Raw genomic sequence first — 13,191 nt, 5'->3', positions numbered from 1 at the left:
GATAGTCCCTTATAGACAGAATATGAATGTAAGATTTAGAAAGAAAGGATCTGAGATTAGGATTTAGGAGGTACTTATTCAGAACTGTCACCATCATAAAGTTGGTAACTGAAAAACATGAGGGATACATATTGTCACTTATCCTCAACGCAGATAATCTTTCTACCCATTATCTTCAAATGCTCTTCCTGTTTTGATGAAATAGCAGCTTCATGCACAATTAAGTTACTTATTTGACCCAAAGACACTGCAAGGAACAAAAAGACATGTCCAACGTACCATATATCAATGGATTTGATAAAACAACTGAAATGTTGTTCTGTTCACAGCAAGTTCCAATTCCAGGAAATATCTGACACATAAGGTAAGATTCATGTGCCTAACTAAAGCCACATGCCTAATGTTCTAATGACCTTGTGTATTCCACCTGGCCTCCAAATGCCATGACAGCAGGAAGTGTTTCTTCCATAGTTTCTGTGTCATATCTGCCTACCCAAAGGGGAGGTCTCAGGCACTCCAGAGTATAAAAATCTACAAGATGTCTATGCTTAGGAACTTGAACCACTCCTCCTAGAAGAGAACAATAGCAGAAGGAAAGATTGTCTTCACAGTGGAATGGCACAAGCCCCTCTTCTTAAGTAAGGTTGAAATAAATATTCCAAATAAACCACAGGTTCTAAGTCCTCATCACTGTAAAGAAAATGACTTTTTTTTAACATTTTGTAGGATAGGCATTACTTTCTATTCTTACAAATTCAGCTGAAGTCCCTGTCTGTTAATTTGTATATGAATGAATACAGAGTTGCTTGAGTGTTTCTCACCTCTAGCTACACCTCTATGGCCTTTGCTTACATCTGCACCACTAAATTCATTTATCCTAGGGACTGATCTGTGGTCCTCATGCTAAACAGGTCTTAGTGTCATATGTTGACTCTGTTCATGGCTAGGCCAGTTCTGTGAAAGATAGCCATGGCAATACTGCTTAGGATTTGGAGCAGTCCCTGGACTGGTACCTACTCCACAGGCTTTTGTATCTGCTCACCTAGGGCTTCTGCCAGTGCATTGTGTGTGCTATTCACTACAACTTATCTGTTCCACAACTGCAAGAACTCCTCAGTTCTCATAGATCTTAATATAGGTTGTTTTTAAGGGATTATTGTTTATGTATTTTGAATGAAACTATCAGGGGCTTTGGTTACATCCCCATGGCATGTAACTGCATTGATGTCCCTATCAGTTACAAGCAAGATTCCTGCATTTCTGAAAACTAGGTTCTGGGGTCTTCCTGCCTTCCTGTGGCTCTTCACTAGACTGGAAATACTACAATAGTTTTACAGATGTATCTAAGAGTTCATATTCCTTTATAACTCAGCCAAGAATTTCCTTACAGCCTGTGATATTTATGCCTCTACATGGTAGTGAGCGTCTATGCCACATGCAAGAGCAGGAGACAATATGAGGCAAGTTAAGGTGCAAGGCCTGCTGAAATAATTTTGGAATATTGGGCCACATGGATAGAGCAGGAGATAGGGATGTTTCATCCTTGCATCCAGGTCCATGAGCTCTAAACTGAAGAAATCACAGTACTATTATGTTTTGTTTGGGGAAAGAGGCAGTTTTCCATTGCAGAAGAGTTCAAACCTACATTCACTAAATAGTGAATATAGACTCTCTCGATATAGAGACTTAGAGAAATCGCACTTTAGAGTGAAACGCAGACAGATCCATACTAACAGCATAGACTCAACTCAAAGTGGGTTCAATTCAGTAGAATCATTATTTGACTCCTGAACAGCAAGTTATTTTATGAAAATTCCACTTGGACTACAAGTTCTACTTTGTGCTTACCTCCAAAAATACAAATAGATAGTAGGAAATGGGAAATGGAGACATCACCCCCTTGGGCCCACAATTTACATCACATCCATGCATCTTAAGCTTTTCACAGAGGTAAGCCTTCTATACTTTAAGCAGCCTATTAGCTTTTTACAGATGACTGCTCCCCTGCCACATGGCAAGCTAGTTATTATTCCATAGAACAAGATAAATTCTGATGCCATCTGCAGTGAGAACACCTGCAGAAGATATGGCAAGGAGGCAGGGGACTGGCAGAGGATGTGATAGCAGCCCCAGAGTGTGCTCTCTACATACTGACCAAAAACCCATCAAGGTCAGTCAAGCATATTCCATTTTGTCAACAATGTCTAGCTGCTTCCCAGACAGTAGCTACCCAAGGCTAGCACAGTGAGATACAGAAATAGTTCTAGTACATAAAAGGGGCCCTCAGGATACAACAGAGTGCGTCCCACCTGGGTGGGAAGCAAAGGCATAAGTCCTAAGTCCTAGATGTATTAACGGAGCGAGTGTGGGTGGCAGACCCAAAGAAAACACAGGGTTCCAGCAGTGAATTCGTCTTTCTAGGCATACTCTGGTCAGGTGTCCATAGAAGAATACCAGAGAAAGTCACTAAGACCATTACTCACTTTCCTGAATCAGTGTTTATAGGTCAGGCTCAACCCATCCTAGGGCTTATGGGGTACTGGTGAACCTTTATCCTGCATCTTGGGTTCTACAGCCCACAGTGAGGAAGAACGCTACTCTTGAATAGAGCCCTACACAGAAGGCAGCCTTTGCTCAAGCTAAAGATGCTTTCAGTCAACATGAAGTCCTGAGTCCAGGAAGATGAGGAACCCCTTTTGAGCTGGAAGTCTCATAGTAGGTGAGATAGCCTCATGGGGTCTGTAGCATCAAGTCTCAACCCATAAAGAACCAATTGGATACTGGGCCAAAACATAAGGTTCAGCTGAATGTTGTATTCTGATGAAACAGTAGATACTAGCTATAGTCTGGGCTCTTCAGAAAGCAGAAGCTGTCATTGGTGCTCTTCCATGTGGGCACCAACGTTACTGCCAAGGGCAACTTGGAAACTCCCCTTGTCACGGGAGGCCCGGGAGGGGCCTCTGAGCCAAGCACAGAGCATCCTGACACTCTGGTCCCCACAGCACTCCATGCTACAAGAAAGGTTCGGGTGGCAGTAGAGGTGTCCCTGTCACTTATGAATGGTTCCCCATTGACGGCCAGAAACAAATAATAAAGTTTAATACGTATCACTGGTGGCAATAACAATTAAAAACTACTAACAACAACAACAATAGTAGCAATATACAGTTCATTAGTAACTATACATTCAGCTCCCCACACAACACAGAACAGGAACAACTACAGTATTTACAAATATATAAATGAGTTCAAACCAGTAAGGGGAAAGGTATCTGGTGGTTATACTGGAAGGGGCGGGGCAGCGGGGGAGAAGGAGGAAAGGACAAGCAGGCCACGTGCGGGGGAGGAGGTGCCACTTCAAGGCCAGGATTCTTAAGCAGGCCACACTGGGCACAGCATACCGCCACCACATGCACTCTAAAGGCAAGTAGGCCACAGCTGAGCAGGTGTGCCACTTCAGTTACTTCCCCCTGGCAGGGGAGAGGGTATATGCATGTGTCCACCAATGTTAGTAGTGGGGGGGGGGTCCCTAGCTGCCTGATCCAGCGTCCCAGATCAGGGTGCACGGAGGCGCTGGCTGTCCCCACAGCCTTCTGGGGAGATCTTCCTTCAGTGTGGGGGGAAAGTATCTCCAAGGATATCTGCAGCATGGATTCGCCAAAGGGAAATCATGCTTAACCAACCGGATAGCCTTCCATGATGGAATGACTGGCTGGGTGGATGAGGGGAGAGCAGGGGATGTTGTCTACCTCGACTTCAGCAAGGCTTTGGACACTGCCATAACATCCTCACAGGTAAGCTCAGGAAGCACGGGCTGGAGGAGTGGACTGAGGAGGTGGGCTGAGACCTGGCTGAATGGCAGAGCTCAGAGGGTTGTGATCCGTGGCACTGGGTCTAGTTGGAGATGTGTATGTAGCAGTGTCCCCAAAGGGTCAATACTGGCTCCAATCTTGTTCAATTTATTCCTCAGTGACCTGGGTGATGGGACAGAGTGTACCCTCAGCAAGTTTGCTGATGATACTAAACTGGGGGGAGTGGCTGACACACCAGAAGGCTGTGCTGCCATTCAGGGGGACCTGGACAGGCTGGAGAGCTGGGCGGAGAGGAACCTCATGAAGTTCAGGCAAGGCAAGTGCAGATTCCTGCATCTACGGAGAAATAACCCCATGCACGGGCACAAAATGAAACACAGGAAGTTCACTCTTAATATGAGGAAAAACTTTTTTACTGTGAGGATGACTGAGCAGTGGCACAGGTTACCCAGAGATGCTGTGGAGTCTCCTTCCCTGGAGATACTCAAAAGCCATCTGGGTAGGTTCTTGTGCAATGTGCTCTAGGTGATCCTGCTAGAGCAGGGGGGTTGGACTAGTTGATCTCCAGAGGTCCCTTCCAACCTCAACCATTCTGTGATTCTGTGATTCTGTAATTTGCCTCACATTCATTAGAAGAAAAGTTTCTCAGAAGATCTGTTTAATGAGCAACTGCAAGCTGTAGTCAGCAATTTCATCAACATTTTTGTTTACATGCCACAAACAATTTAAAAATTATTCCTCACACTCATAAATGCTGTTTATTTACCCAGTCTATTTCTTGCTACCAGAAAAAGATAAGACTTTCTGTTTTCAGGGTTGAAGAATTTTTTTAACCTCAATGATAAATACTATTGCCAAGTTAGGGACAAGAGAAGAAATAATTTGTTTCTTTGATTAGTCCCTTTGGAAGGACAAATCAAATGCATCAAGTCTTGAGGAAAGGGAAGAAATAATAAACAGATGTCAAAGCACTCAGAAAAGAGAAATAACTTTTGTCACCTTCTCTCTAAACTTCAAAGACGCCATTCAGTGTTGATACAAGGATCCAAATTTGTAAGTGAAATTTACTGATCTATTTATTAATTTATTCCAGTATTTTTTTTAAGTATTTACTAATCTAGTGTTTCTTGTCATAAAGATGAACAGCACTTTTTCTTAAGTCTGCTGAGTAGTATATTGGCAAATGGAGTTAGTGAAAAACATTCTGACAAAAAAGGTGGATTTGGAGCTAAATATTTTCCGTGAGAAGCCACAACGTAAGTTTTATTTCTAGAAGCCACAACGTAAGTTTTATTTCTCAAAGAAAATCTAGGAATTTCCATGGAAAGGAAAAAAATCACAGTATCTTTCAATTTTAATATAAAGAAATGAAGATGCTTTCTGTTAGGCTTCCCTTCCCTTCCCTTCCCTTCCTTTCTCTTCCCTTCTATTCAAAAGAAGTCTAATGAATCATTTAAATAACTTTCAGAAAAAGGTTTTATGACTGCAAAAGGCACTATGTAGGCTTCTATAGCTATGTACTCAAGATCTAAATGCATTGTTAATGTTAACTTGATATATCGCAAGATTAGAGAATTCTGAAACCTTTTCCAAAAATGATTCATGGCATTGCCTGTTCGATTTATTTGTATTAACAAAAAAAATGTGTGCATCAGAGCCTTTAGAAATTAGACATCTATGTTTGGGAAAGTCAACCTAGGCTCTCTTCTAATTAATAGAAACAAGAATGTCCTCAGGGTTGTTCATTCCATGTCCAGGTACATAGCATGTCAGCTGAATTTCCCTTTGCTGGTATCTCTTTTTCTCCATTGATTATAGAGCAAGCCTAGGGTATCTTTTTCAGACTTAAACATGATCAGTGTGATTCAGCTGTCAGATTAAAGGTCCTGAATTTTTGTGTCTACGTGTGTCTACATGTAGATGTGCTCGTGAGAGATGAGAGTCAGATCCAGTTACCTAAGTGTAGGTGTCTCGTACTATCTCAATGATGCTCTCCAGCTATGATTTCAGAAGGGCATATGCCAGCCCAAGGTGCTTATATTGGATAGCCTAGGCTACCTCAAACAATAGTCTATGATTAGACAGCTGAATCAGTCCCTAAGTGTCTAAACTTCCAGAATTAACAGAATTACATCCATATAGACAAAGAACACCAAAACAGATTTGAATGTGAATAAGTTGTCCACACACAGGTCTACTTCTGAGATGTCCAGAAACATCCTGCCCAGCCTCCAGCTACCAGACATCCCCCATAGGTTCCGTGTTGTCTATCAGGAGTTCACTGGTATTTCCAGTACCTTATGGAATGTCAGCTGACAGTAAACAACTATTTATGGGCAAGTAAGTCAACACCTTATGATATGTTTCGGTTGCCTGAAACAAGATTTTTAGATGCTCTTAGCTGCCCAATCTGGCCTCCAGATGTTGCTCCAGAAGTGCACAGGGCTACTATAAATCTTGTGCCATATTTACCATCCCCATCTGGACATCTCAGATGTCCTAAGGTTTTTTAACTACAGTCTACATCTACCCAGCTGAATCTTGCCCTTATCTTAGGAAAGAGAATCCCAACTCTCAGTAGTTATTCATGCTTGCACCCTATTTATACAAGAACTGAAATATAGTTTCTCAAAACTTCTATGAAATTGTGAGACAATGAAGGGAATTTTCAATTTATATTTTGGATTAACACTGCAGTTTCTGGACACGTGGACTGTGGTGCAGAAATGTTGTATTTATGCTTATTATTTTAAATGTGATTGTGATTACAGCTTTAACTCTGACCTTTTTTAAGAAGGAACCTCTGCCCAAGATTCATCTTTACAAAGTAATAATGTATTGATGATGACTATGCAAATGCTGCTATTGGTGATGATAATACTTGGTGATTTTCAGAAATTCTTAGGGAGGCAAGTTACTGGCAATTCTGTTGAAAAATCCACAGATAAGTTCATAGTACAATTTAGAAAACTACTAGAGAGAATAGCAGATAATTCCACTAAAAGGAAAAGTACAAGTTAGGCATTATGTCATTCAGAGAGTTCAGAATCTTCTTGAATTAATGTTGCGTTGTTCTAAATAGCATATGTCTTTGAATATCTTAATGATTAATGGAACTAGTATCAATAGCAGTATCAACACTAACATTAATTTGACTGCAACCCGAAAAGGAATGTAAAACAACTGTAAAACCAGACAAAGAGAAGGGGAGGGGGGGGTTGGAGAGAGAGAGAAAGAGAGAGAGAGGGGTACTCTAATCTATTATATTCGCTTATGTTGTTGATGTTATTGTTGTTACAGAGTTAAATGGGAGACATGGAAGTGAGCAATAACAGCAGAGTCAAAGAATTCATTCTCCTTGGATTTCCTGCTGCTCCTCACTTGCAGATTCTCTGCTTTGCTTTGTTTCTCATTGCCTATATCTTAGTTATAGCAGAAAATGCTATCATCATTCTGACTGTCTGGATAAACTATAACCTCCACACCCCCATGTACTTCTTTCTGAGTAATTTGTCCTTCCTGGAGATCTGGTATGTAACAGTCACACTTCCCAAGACAATACTTAACTTTGTGTCACAGACAAAGCGCATCTCCTTCACGGGATGCATGGCACAGTTGTACTTCTTTCTTAGCTTGGGCAACACTGAGTGCCTTCTCCTGGCAGTCATGGCATACGACCGTTATGCCGCTGTGTGTAAGCCCTTCCATTACCCCATTATTATAAGCCACACTGTCTGTGTTTACCTTACCACAGGATCTTGGTTGACTGGTTTTTTCTTTTCTGCATGCAAGGTATATTTTATCTCTCAGCTAACATACTGTGGACCCAATATAATCAGCCATTTCTTCTGTGATGTTTCTCCTCTCTTGAACTTAGCCTGCACGGATACGGAAAAAGCTGCCCTTATGGATTTTGTGGCTGCCTTATTTATCCTCCTGATTCCTCTGTCTGTAGTAATCCTATCCTATGCATATATTGTCTTCACTGTCCTTCACATTTCCTCTGTACAAGGCTGCCAAAAAGCCTTCTCCACCTGTGCCTCTCACCTTATAGTGGTCATTGTCTTCTACGCCACAAGCATTTTCATCTATGTGAGGCCCAAAGCACTTCCAGCTCACAACGCAAACACAGTCGTGGCTGCTTTCTATGTCGTAGTTGTTCCTCTCTTCAATCCCATCATTTACTGTCTGCGGAACCAGGAAATCAAGGATGCTCTCAGAAAGACTTTGTTCAGCAAAAGGTTTTCTTGGCAGAAACAACAGCATGTTTAGTGAGATTGGATAGATAAGAAAACAGTAGAACCATAACTGGATTTTACAATTAAATCATTTTATGAAAAACTCTGGTTTGTGCTAATCAGGAACTGAAACAAGATGCTCCAAGTCCTTCTTCTTGAAATTTGGGAATTACTGGACATTGATCAATGTAAGTAAAACACAGTCTTATTCATGACTTTCTGTCAATGTGAGCCCCGCCACTGACTTGCTTTAAGGCAAAGTAGTAACAGTAAAAGGCAAAGCTAAATGCCATGTTAACGGTGGGGGAAGGACACACTATGTGCTTTAACAGTCAGATTTACTTGCCTTACTTTTAGATCTCCTATGTAGTCAATAGATAAAAGGTTATACAGAGATACACAGTTAGGCAGTGGTTAAATACTAATTTAGTGATATGAGTGTCTCACTGGAGGAACTTCTATTCCTTCATTGACTTCATTGACTCAGGGAGTTTTGCAATAATAATCCTCCCTCTCTCCCTTTCTTCCTAGATCTAAGGTAGGTCACAAAACATGGACAAAGGGATACGGCTCTCCTTCTAAACTCACATAGCCCTTCTTGAACCAGAGGCAGTCTAACCATTAAGAAAGCTCAGTCTATCCTCTGTTCCCACTGGGAGTTCCCTCATCAGCACTAGAGAAAGCACCCCGGAAGTCTCTGACAGTGAAAGCAAATTAAACACATGATATGATCGGCGGCTTATTGTCCTGTGCCAAGCTACATTGATCGAGTGCAGGACTGCTCAACAGGGTGCCCAGAACATCCCTTGTGTCATTTACTACACCTCATAATTCCGTTTTCTCCCTTTTCCCCTTTCAAATAAGCAGTTAACCCCGATTTTACCATTGGCTTTGGTTGTGTTCATTTCACTGCCTTATATGGTAAATTCATTCTTAGTAAATGACTCCTAGTAATCCAGCAGCCCTCTCTTGGTATCTTTTAACATATTTCTCCCTAAGGAGTTTCCCAATACTCCGCTTTCACTATCTGTAGTCTCCGATAGCTTCTCCCATTATTGTTTTATTAGTTTAGCCTTAAATCAGGGTTGGCTGGTCACTTTTTCCCTTCCATTGTCTGTTAGGAATTGTTATCCCATTCATTTGAACTCAGGCCATGGCAAGCCATCTGCCGTATACCTTAACAGTAACAATGTCTAAGGGTAAATGAGTAGGACTTCGTCAAGAAGAACATGTCCCAGTGTCTTGGGTGAAATAGACTTAATGCAAGGGGGGAATTCGTTTGTTTCTTTATTAATGCAAGCATGATACCATACTGTGTTCGTAGTTACCTTTACACACACAAATACATACATGCACGCACGCGCGCACACACACACACACACACACACACACACACACACACACTACATACACTTGATGTCATGACCTCAGGGAGATCAGAAGTCTGAGGTTTGGACTTCTTGATTTTAGCTGCTCATTGTGTATTGGTTTTCTTCACCACTCTATGCTACTTGTTTCTTAGTAGCTCAATACATACTGGTTTCTTTGCCAGGTGGTGCTTAATAGCTTCTTCGCTACCCAGTGCTTACTCATTTCCTTGCCATGCAAAGCTTACTTGTTTCCTTGGCACATAGTGCATACCTCTTGGGAGTCCTTGACCTTTGCTTTCTGCAGACTCTAGGCTATTGGAGCATGTTTCCCAGTCCAATACTGTTTTATCTGGTGTCCATGCCCCCTTTTCCACTTTCAGATGTCCCTGAAAATTAGTCCCCAGGCATCTCTGGGCATTGTTAGGTCCATTGATCTCGGTCTTGAATGCCTCAGGAGATTTCAGATGGATTATAAGCAGGAGCATTATGCATTGGCTCCTTAATGCTCTCCTTGACTCTGACAGGCGGGACATCTTCTGTGCAATAGCATGCACATGCTGCAAGGCCTCTTGCTGCTGCTTGAGTGCTAGTGGCTAGTTCAATCCGTTTATAATTGGTTGGAGCTGGTTGCTAACTGTCAAGTTTATTTGGCTACCTATCTAAGGTCATTAACTCCTGAACCGTATATGCTGCTATAGCATTACATCAAGATGGTGGTTAAGAGCCATTTAGAAACTGATGTTGGGAATATATGTGCTACAAAATGAGAGCCATGTTATGGCAGTGTGGGGGAATCAAAGGCTCTGTGATAATGTTGAAGGATTAGGATAGCTATTAGAAACGGGAATACTAGGGGTCCTATCTATACTGCTGCTTGGAGCTGTACTTGGATTAATATCACAACTGAAATTCTCACAAGTTTTAGCTGGGAAAAGACTAAATTTTTCTATTCCATATGGGTTCCCATGCAGTGTAGATGTTTAGGGAAACAATACTCTGCAGCAAAACAACTGACAATCTGAAATGACAAATTTTATGGAAGTCTGTTTTTCTGTTTTGGTTTGTTGTGTTCTTCACAGAAAAAAGAACAAAAATGAAAACAAACCTTGAGTTTCTGAAACACAGGAAAGCTGAATATTATTTCAATTGGTAGCAATCAAATTTTTTCAGGAAAAGCAAGCCAAGATTTTTTCTTTACTATGAAGGGCAATAAAATATTTTTTGTTGAAAATATATTTAAAAAAATTGAACTTTTTCTGTATCTTCCGTATCTTCTTGGGAGGAAGCTATAGAAATTTCTTATTTTTTAGCAAAGTATATTTGTTATTTTTGATACAATACCAAGAAATTGCTTTGCTATCTGTCATAATTATCAAGCGCACCTTTTTTTTAAATTAACATTTGATGGAAAACCTCTAAGAGACTTACCATGGAAATAATTGCTAAGCCATATATACTGTAAGTAAATGAAAACATACAAATTTCTTACATCATTATCTGAAAAAATATAAAATTTGATATGATACAAAGACATATTTTATTCCATCACATATTTAAAAGTTCTGTTGGATGTGAGGGGATCCTGGGTTTCAGGTTTGAAACAGATCTGTCTAGACCTTTTCCTTATATATCTCTGCAGGACGCTCTTTTCTCTGGTGTTGGTTTCAAACAACTATGTCTTGCCCTATACGCCCCCTTTTATCTCCAACATCAAAGGCTACACTGTGTGTTTCCCCTGTGCTCTTCTCTGCATTTTTGCAGTCCTTGTTGTGCTGCAGGCTCCCTCAATTGCTCCTTTTACATGTTCAACTTCACAGAATCACAGACTGATTAAGGTTGGAAGGGACCTCTGGAGATCATCTAGTCCTACCCCCCTGCTCAGGCAGGGTCCTCTAGAGCATATTGCACAGGATCGCATCCAGGCAGGTTTTGAATATCTCCAGCCAAGGAGACTCCACTACCTCTCTGGGCAACCTGTTCCCGTGCTCGGTCACCCTCACAGTAAACAAGTTTTTCCTCATGTTCAGATGGAACTTCCTGGGTTTCAGTTTCTGCCCATTGCCTCTTGTCCTGTCGCTGGGCACCACGGAGAAGAGACTGGCCTCGTCCTCTCGACAACCCCCCCTTCGGATACATTGATGAGATCACCTCTCAGCCTTCTCTTCTCTGGGCTCAACAGCCCCAGCTCCCTCAGCCTTTCCTCATAGGACAGATGCTCCAGTCCCCTCATCATCTTTGTAGCCTTTCACGGGACTTGCTCCAGTAGTGCCATGTCTCTCTTGTCCTGGGGAGCCCAGAACTGGGCACAGTACTCTAGATGTGGCCTCCCCAGGGCTGAGGAGAGGGGCAGGATCACTTCCCTCGACCTGCTGGCCACACTCTTCCCAAAGCAGTCCAGGATACCACCTTCTTGGCCACCTGGCCGACTGCTGCAGACATCGATGGCAGGCTCACTGAGTGGACTACTGTCACAGCAGGAATAAACCAGCTGCAGCAATTAGGAATGATGTCCAGAATTTATTCCCCGGAGTTTACAGGACCCAGTCAGATCCCCCTGAGACAAACCGTTCAAACTAAGATGCTGTGACTCCCTCCCCTCCCCCATCTTAAAGCAATAGTGTTCCATGTGGTTGGGGTTGGCGGGGTAAGGATGCTAGGGGAAGCTGAAGCACTGCTATCTTAGGAGAGGTGTCCTCTGTTAGCAGAGATAGGAATATGGGAAACAGGCGGGTAAACATGAAGCAGAAGGAAATGGTGAGTCATGGCACTTTGTTATAAGACATACTGCGAGCGGGCATACCATGCTGGGAGGTGGATGGTAAGCTCAGCACAGAGCAGCTCAAGAGGTGGCTGCAGCTTCAGCTGGAGCAGTGTAGAAGCCTACATGGTGAGGAGGAAGCGTGGTGAGCAGCCTGGAGAGCACAGCGGGGGGACTTGTGACACCCGCTGCCCTCCCAGCAGCATGCATGGAGGGGCAGCTGCCAGTGGCACAAACAGGGTCTGGACAGCATCCCCCGCATTGTACGTGTTTAGCTCTGCAATGGTTGTGTTACATTTGCTGAGGCCAAAGCCTGGGGAGGTGTGGTAAGTTGATTATATGGGACCCTTACCAGAGAACCAGAGGCACAGACATGTCCTGACTGCTGTAGATATCTGCTCTGGCATATTGTATATCCACTCTTTCTCTGCAGCTACCCAGGCTCACACCATTAAATCATTAGAACACTTAATGAGGTTTTATGGTTCCCCAGTGGAAATCCAAAGTGATGAGTGCAGTCATTTTACAGGGAATGACATCTGCAGTTGGGCTGGAGAGTGAGGAATAGCCTGGACGTGTCACATACACTACCATCCACAAAGGGCAGGATTGACAGAATGAATGAACGGGCTGCTTAAAGAGCAGCTGCACAAATTGTCACCTACTAGTAGCCTCATGGTTTGGAGTAAAAACATTCATCAGGCTACTGCCTGACTTAATGGCTGCCCATTGTATGGATCTACCATACACGCTCATTTCAAAGGGGAATCCATTGAGTGGTCACGTGTGCTTAGAGTGCAAAAGCTGCACCCCTAATGCTACCTCCCCATGCCTGGAAGTTGCAGGGTTGGATCTATGATTGCCAAGCAAAGAAAGAACCCTGAAACCAGAGAGCTATCATCTTGTGTGCATGGGATTGGCAGTTGCCATACCTCAAGAGTGTTGCGGTCGCTTGGTACCCTGTAATAGTTTAGCTCTCTGGTGGGTGGGGGTGGGGGTGGCCATTGAGGCAG

The 13,191-nt window shown here is 42.7% G+C and overlaps 1 protein-coding gene across 1 annotated transcript; it reads left to right on the top strand.

Moving 5' to 3' along the window:
* Nucleotides 1-7,118: 7,118 nt before the first annotated feature.
* LOC104144833 (olfactory receptor 6B9-like) lies at nucleotides 7,119-8,084 on the top strand. The gene has a single exon (XM_009676038.2). It carries the CDS (start codon nucleotides 7,119-7,121, stop codon nucleotides 8,082-8,084), a length of 966 nt encoding a protein of 321 aa, XP_009674333.2.
* The last annotated feature ends 5,107 nt before the right edge of the window (nucleotides 8,085-13,191 follow it).

This window comes from Struthio camelus, chromosome 25 (assembly GCF_040807025.1).
Source record: "Struthio camelus isolate bStrCam1 chromosome 25, bStrCam1.hap1, whole genome shotgun sequence".
Classification (NCBI taxonomy): Eukaryota; Metazoa; Chordata; class Aves; order Struthioniformes; family Struthionidae; genus Struthio; species Struthio camelus.
The sequence above is the reverse complement of the archived record's forward strand: the minus strand, read 5'-3'. Positions and strand labels throughout refer to the sequence as shown.